This window comes from Micrasema longulum, unplaced genomic scaffold (assembly GCF_059751315.1).
Source record: "Micrasema longulum isolate JH-2025_06_02 unplaced genomic scaffold, ASM5975131v1 h1tg001856l, whole genome shotgun sequence".
In the NCBI taxonomy this organism is placed as follows: domain Eukaryota; kingdom Metazoa; phylum Arthropoda; class Insecta; order Trichoptera; family Brachycentridae; genus Micrasema; species Micrasema longulum.
In genome coordinates this window covers 116,170-123,462 of record NW_028279030.1, presented here as the reverse complement: position 1 = coordinate 123,462, position 7,293 = coordinate 116,170, and the positions used below count along the sequence as shown (strand labels likewise).

At 58.8% G+C, this 7,293-nt stretch overlaps 1 protein-coding gene across 1 annotated transcript; it reads left to right on the top strand.

The window, feature by feature from the left end:
• Positions 1-284: 284 nt before the first annotated feature.
• LOC148273725 (uncharacterized) lies at positions 285-6,416 on the top strand. Its single transcript, XM_088238304.1, has 2 exons — positions 285-753; positions 1,354-6,416. Exons 1-2 carry the CDS (start codon positions 285-287, stop codon positions 6,414-6,416), a joined length of 5,532 nt encoding a protein of 1,843 aa, XP_088094430.1.
• The last annotated feature ends 877 nt before the right edge of the window (positions 6,417-7,293 follow it).

Sequence of the window (7,293 nt, the reverse complement as noted above, 5' to 3'; positions counted from 1 at the left end):
CTGCTGACTGCCTTCGCCTCTCTGCACCACTTGGACCGGGTGGAAAGTCCTTTTCAGGGCTATTGAGGTTGACTTGCGGTCGGCGCAGCTGTGCTCCTACCTTCCGACTTTGTCTTTGGCTCTGTCTGGGAGGGCGGCTTCCCACTTACGCCGGGAAGCTTGACTGCGGCAGACGCGGGTGACGAACCGGCGAAACTTTCATCGTGGTAACGCGTACGTTACATTTGGTCCTTCGGAGCTAAGGATCGTCGCCAGTGGTCTCCAGTCTACAACACACCTACAGCATGCCGGTCAACAGATCGCCTGTGTCGACGCGTTCGGGAACGCGTCGAGACGCCGGCACGGAGCACGAAGAGGAGCTTCAGGAGCCCCAACCGGGGTCTGTACGAGCACATCAGGAGGAGCCCCAGCCAGGGCCTTCACACGACTGCCAGGAGGAGCCTCATCAAGGACTTCTGGAGGAACAAAAGGACTCGGACGAGGGATCCGCACCCTCGGAGCGGTCCATCTCATCGGCGACATTTCGCCGACAGATGGAGGAACGCGAGGCGCATCACGAGAGGCAGGTGAGCAGCCTCAACGAGATCATCGCCGCGCTGAAGGCCGCCAACGCGAGAGAGGACGCCAGACGAGACATGGCAACCCCCCTCACGCCCACCATCGAGAGGGACCTCACATCGCACGGGACGTCGGAACCGGCTCACAAGCCGCTGCCGCTGACGTCAGACGCGTCTAGGACCGACGCAGCCCTCAGTACGAGGGAGGCTGCCGCCGCACGCCACGCCGCACGCTACGCCGCTGATCCGGAGGATACCGGAGCGGCGTACATCCAGCAGCCGAGCCACTACGACAGCAGCCGGGCGAGAGACGGGGCCGCTTGGAAGCGCCCTGTCACCGACGCGGAAGCAGCCTTCAGCACAAGGGAGGCCGCCGCCGCACGCCACACCACACGCTACGCCGCTGATCCGGAGGACACCGGAGCGGCGTACATCCATCCACCGAGCCACTACGACAGCGGCCGGGTGAGAGACGGGGCCGCATGGAAGCGCCCTGTCGCCGACACGGAAGCAGCCTTCAGAGCAAGGGAGGCCGCCACCGCACGCTACGCCGCTGATCCGGAGGACACCGGAGCGGCGTACACACTTCCGCCGAGCCACTACGACAGCGGCCGGGTGAGAGACGGGGTGCCACGGAGGCACCCGGTCGCAGAGGCGGACTCCAGGACGAAGGAGGCCGCCAACACACGCTACGCCGCTGATCCGGAGGACACCGGAGCGGCGTACACATTTCCGCCGAGCCACTACGACAGCGGCCGGGTGAGAGACGGGGTGCCACGGAGGCACCCGGTCGCAGAGACGGACTCCAGGATGAAGGAGCCCGCCAACACACGCTACGCCGCTGAGCCGGCCTACGCCGGAGCGACAAACGCACATTTACAAGGCCGCTACAATGAGCGGCATCGGGACAATGAGGCGCCACCTGCACACAGCCGAAGGGAGGACGCCGACGTACGCTACGCCGCCGGGCCAGGCGAGCCCGTAGCGGCACGTACTATACCACTGGGGGGCTACGAGTTTCGTGACCCGGTGAGCGCGTGGGTACAAGAGGGGCTACCCACGGAATACATGCCGCCGGGTGCCACCGGCGAGCCTGTGACGAAATACAGACAGCCGCCGGAGTGGCACACGTTCATGGCGAGGCAAACCGGCGCTAGGGATCTACCGCAATTCTCCGGCGACCCGCTAGAATGGCGAATATTTAAGGCACAATTTGATCAATCGACACAGATGTGCTCCCTTACAAACGCGGAGAACATTCTCCGTCTGCAACGAGCCCTCACAGGACGGGCCAAGGCCACAGTGTCGTCTTTGCTGGTAGATCCCCGAAATGTGCCGGACATTGTGAAGATGTTAGAGGCCGCCTTTGGACACCCGGAGATCGTCGTGGACAGAGTACTGGAGCGGATAAGAAAACTCCCTAAACTGGCCGACAACGCATCCCTGGAGGCCCTGACGGACTACGCGGTCGCGATAAGAAACGTCGTATCGACCGTAGAGGGCCTCGATGGAAGCCACCTCTCCTCCCCGAAGCTTCTGTCCGAGATGACTCAGAAGCTGCCACGAGTCGAGAGGATGATGTGGATTATGTCACGAGCGGATACCGTGAGAAAAGCTACCCCCAGGGATCTGGCACTGTGGCTAGCGAGACTGACCGGTGCAATACCGAATGCGGGTTGCATCGGGATCAGCACGGAACCCGCCCGAGTGGAGAAAAGGCGTACCCAAGAAAGGCACGTGTTTCTCACTCAGGACAAAAAATGCCTGTTCTGCGACATGAGTGGACACGCATTCGGACAATGCCGGAAGTTTCTCCGGAAAACGGTAGAGGAGAGGTGGACAATTGTGCGTGCCAAGTTCGTGTGCTACGGATGCCTAGAACCGGGACACAAAACGACCACCTGTGAAGCGGCGAAGTGCGACGAGTGCCACGGGCGGCATCATCGGTCACTACACCGCGAGAGAGTGGACAGTACGCCGAACGAGCAAGTCTTATTGACAAGGCGAACGGAAGTCCCAGTGACCTTCAAGGTAGTGCCAGTAACCTTGAAGGGCCCGCGTGGGTCAATGGAGATCCACGCACTACTAGACGAGGGTTCATCGGTAACTCTCCTCGAGGAGGATGTCGCCCGTGCAGTGGGCGCCACCGGGGCCTGCGAGGAGTTGAGACTCATCGGTGCCAGTGGGAACACGGACACGCTACAATCACAGCGTGTATCCGTAATCCTCGTTAAAGGAAACAAAGAATTTGGTGTCCAGGCACAGACGGTGCGGGTCATGGATCTGCCGCACCGCAACCGAAAGAGCACCAAGACACACGGGCCAGGCATCAAGCCGAAGATGTTAATCGGTCTTGATTACGCCACCCTAATGGTATCTACAGGCCCGCCAGTCCTACAAGAGGACGGGCGGCTAACCATCGAGACGGCCCTAGGAGCCGTCACCTACGGCGGGGCTGTGCACCCCGCCTTTGAATTACCCCCAGACGGCCAGGGTGAAAGGGACTTAGCGGAACTGGTAAAGAAGAGCTTCGCCGTTGACTCGCTAGGTGTAACCACCCTGGAACGTTGCCGCGCCGCAGATGTGCGAGCGGCGGAGCTCATGAGCAGCTCAACCACACAACTACCATCCGGACGATGGGAGACCGGTTTACTGTGGGCGAAAGACGGAGATTCTTTGCCCTGCAACCGGCAAGCAGCCATGAAGCGGCTGCACTCCCTGGAAAATAAACTACGGAAGGATCCGATACTGGCGATCGCATATCGCGCCAAGATGGCGGACTACATTGAAAAGGGATACGCCGTCAAACTAAGCCGCGAGGAGGTAGACGCCCACCATTCGCGCAAATGGTACCTGCCCCACTTCGCGGTGACAAACCCCAACAAGCCTGGCAAGATAAGGGTCGTGTTCGACGCCGCCGCCCAGTTCCAGAGGACGGCGTTGAACGACCATCTACTGACGGGACCTGACCTGCTTTCATCCCTCCTCGGAAACGTGATCCGCTTCAGAGAGGGACGAGTAGCCATCGCGGCCGACATACGGGAGATGTTCCTGCGGATAAGAATCCGGGAAGCCGACCAGCAATCGCAGCGGTTCCTATGGCGGACGCAGGACGGGCAGGAGCCCGACACGTTTGTCTTCGCGTCCATGATGTTTGGAGCGAAGTGCTCACCCAGCAGCGCGCAATTCGTGCGAAACACAGTCGCACGAGCACACGCGAAAGAATTTCCCGCCGCAGCAGAGGCGATCGAGCACAATATGTACATGGATGACTACCTAGACGCCACAGACAGCGAAGAAACAGCTGCAAGCCTGGTACGCGATGTTACCCTCGTACTCGGCAATGGCGGGTTCCGGCTCACCGGGTGGGCTTCAAACAAACCAGATGTCCTGGAAGAAGTAAAGGCCGACGACCGGGCCAATACAGCAGTCACCATAGGGGAAGAAGTAATGACGGAGCGGGTCCTCGGGATCGTATGGGATCCCAAGAGCGACCTATTTATATTTCGGCACGGAGCCGAAAGTGCAGCCATCCCGGAGCGACCCACCAAGCGCGGCATGTTGAGCGCCGCCATGAGTATCTTCGACCCAGTAGGCTTCATTGCGTGCCTCACGATACGGGCGAAGATATTGCTGCAAGCCATCTGGAGGACAAACACAGGTTGGGACCAACCGCTGCAACCGGACCACGCCGAAAAGTGGTTGGAATGGCGCGACCTGCTGGCAGCGAACGGCTGTACAATACCGAGATGCTCGCTGCAAGGGCAGAAAGAACCCGTGACACTGCACGTGTTCTGCGACGCGTCAGAGCAGGCATGCTGCACAGTGGCATACTTTGTGGGGGCCGATACCACAAGTTTCGCAATGGCGAAGTGCAAGGTGGCCCCCCTAAAGCCTCTGTCAGTGCCTAGACTAGAACTCCAGGCAGCGCTACTAGCGGCAAGGATGGCCGCCACCATAAAAAAAGAGAGTCGAGCTCTCATCACCCAAACCGTGTTCTGGACGGACTCGAGCACGGTCCTGTGTTGGCTGCGAACCGACCCACTGCGGTACAGCACGTTCGTCGCAAACAGGCTGGGCGAGATTGACGAGCTCACAGACGTACGGGACTGGAAATGGGTCCCCACCAAGGACAACCCAGCCGACATAGGGACCCGCGACAAGGGCCCACCCGACCTTGCGAGGTCGGGACTATGGTTCGGAGGCCCCGGCTTCCTGAGAAAAGGGGAAGCCGACTGGCCGAAAGAGAAGAAGTTACTACAACAACCGGACGAGAAGACGCTGGAGCGGAAACAACCCCGCCACTTCGTGGGCCACATCAGACGGACGGAGGCCCTACCCCAGGTGCAGCGCTTCTCGTCGTGGACCCGACTCGTCAGGGCGACGGCATGGGTGCTGCGATTCATCGCACGATGCCGCCGCCACGAGTCCCTACCGTCCCCAGGGGGGACCTTTGAACTTCACGCCTCAGAAACACGGGCCGCAGAAATCATGCTGCTGAAGCGGTCCCAGGAGACGGCTTTCGGAGAAGAGCTGGAGCTCCTGAGACGAAAGGCGCCTATCCCGCCGCACAGCCGCCTCCATGCAGCGGCACCCTTCTTAGACAAAGAGGGAGTCATCCGGATGGGAACGCGCATCCAAGCGGCACAGAGCTTCGCAGAGGACTGCAGCGCGCCGCCTATCATGGACGGGACCTGCCCATACACCCGGCTGCTGATCACGCACAGCCACCGGAAGGGTGGCCACCCGGGAGTCGAGAGGACGATCGCCGACCTGAGAGCCAGCTACCTCATCCTGCGACTCCGCGGGGCTGTGAGGAAGATAACACGATGGTGCCCGCTGTGTAAAATGCTGCGCAGCCGGCCCCAACCCCCGCTGATGGGGCAACTGCCTGAGGCCCGACTGGCCTTCAGGACGCCGCCGTTCACGCACTGCGGGCTTGACTTCTTCGGGCCGATGATGATCACCAACGGCCGAAGAAAAGAAAAGCGCTATGGGGCACTGTTCACCTGCCTCACCACACGCGCGATCCACCTGGAGCTAGCGTCGTCCCTCGAAAGCGACTCCGCCATAATGGCCATAAGAAGGATGGCCGCCCGCAGAGGCTGCCCACACGCGTTATACTCGGACAACGCTACCAACTTCAGGGGAGCGGACAAAGAGCTGAAACAGGCCGTAGACGAGCTCCTGGCGGACCCCAGAATGCTCGCCGAACTTACAGTTCGCAAAATTGAGTGGAAATTCATTCCACCCTCATCACCTCATATGGGGGGAGCGTGGGAAAGACTCGTGAGATCTGTAAAACGAGCCCTCCACGCAACCCTCAACGAGCAGGCTCCAAGAGAGGAGACCCTCAAAACCATATTGGCTGAAGCAGAGTACACCGTGAACAATCACCCGCTCACGCATGTGTCAACCAAGCCCAACGACGAAGCACCGCTGACCCCGAACCACTTCTTGCTCGGGTCAGCCAACACACAGCCAACTCTGGCATATTATAACAAAAGGGAAGAAGGGGCCTGCCTTCATAAGCAATGGAGGATCGCCCAGAAAATGGCCGACATGTTTTGGCGCCGATGGCTGAAGGAGTATCTTCCCACCTTGGCGCACAGGAAGAAATGGCGCGAGCCCGCGCCTCCAATACAGGTCGGGGACCTCGCGCTCATCATGGACCCAAATCTGCCGCGGAATTCTTGGCCTCGCGGCAGAGTCACCCGTGCAGAACCAGCAGCTGACGGACAAGTACGAGTCGCCGAGGTGCGGACCACCAACGGCACCTACACCAGACCAGCGGTGAAGATCGCCGTACTAATGAAGGAAGAGGAACAACGCGCCCAGCAGGAAAATAGTACAGACTAGCTGCACGGGGGGAGTGTTCCGGACGCGTAAAATCGAATAAATTAAAATAATACAATAATTAGAAAGGATCCCCGGTAAATGTATAGAACTGATGGCTGGGCTCTCAATAAAGATAAAATGGTCACTTTCGAGCCTGGCCTCAGTATTACCGGGGAAAAATAGCTAGGTTAAAATGAATAAAATGTACAAAAATATATTATGTAAATGTCATGTTGCGCGCGTCGCGGCTGCCGACGAAATGGCCCGTACGGGCATTGAGCGCCCGTATTTACGCCACCTGCGGCCGGCGGCATGTAGCGAGTGGCGGGGAAAGATTACCCCCACCACTCCGAGGCAGCCGGCGCGGGTGGGATGGCCGACTCACGGAGCCCGACGCGCACCGCTTTATAAGGCGGTCAATGGGAGATATTAAATCAGTTGAGTTCCTAACTCTGAACAGTTCACACGTGTTTTATTCCGTTCTCCGTCCTGTTCGCCTTCCTGCACTTCGCTCTTCGCTCCGCTCTGCCTGCTGACTGCCTTCGCCTCTCTGCACCACTTGGACCGGGTGGAAAGTCCTTTTCAGGGCTATTGAGGTTGACTTGCGGTCGGCGCAGCTGTGCTCCTACCTTCCGACTTTGTCTTTGGCTCTGTCTGGGAGGGCGGCTTCCCACTTACGCCGGGAAGCTTGACTGCGGCAGACGCGGGTGACGAACCGGCGAAACTTTCATCGTGGTAACGCGTACGTTACACAAGTATTTTTAATTTATAACTTATTTTTAAATACAAGTTATTATATAATGAAAATAACCATCAATACTATTTAAAAACAATACTTTTCATTGTTTATAATAATTAAATACAGCCATCACCTATAGTACGCGATTTTCAAAATGTC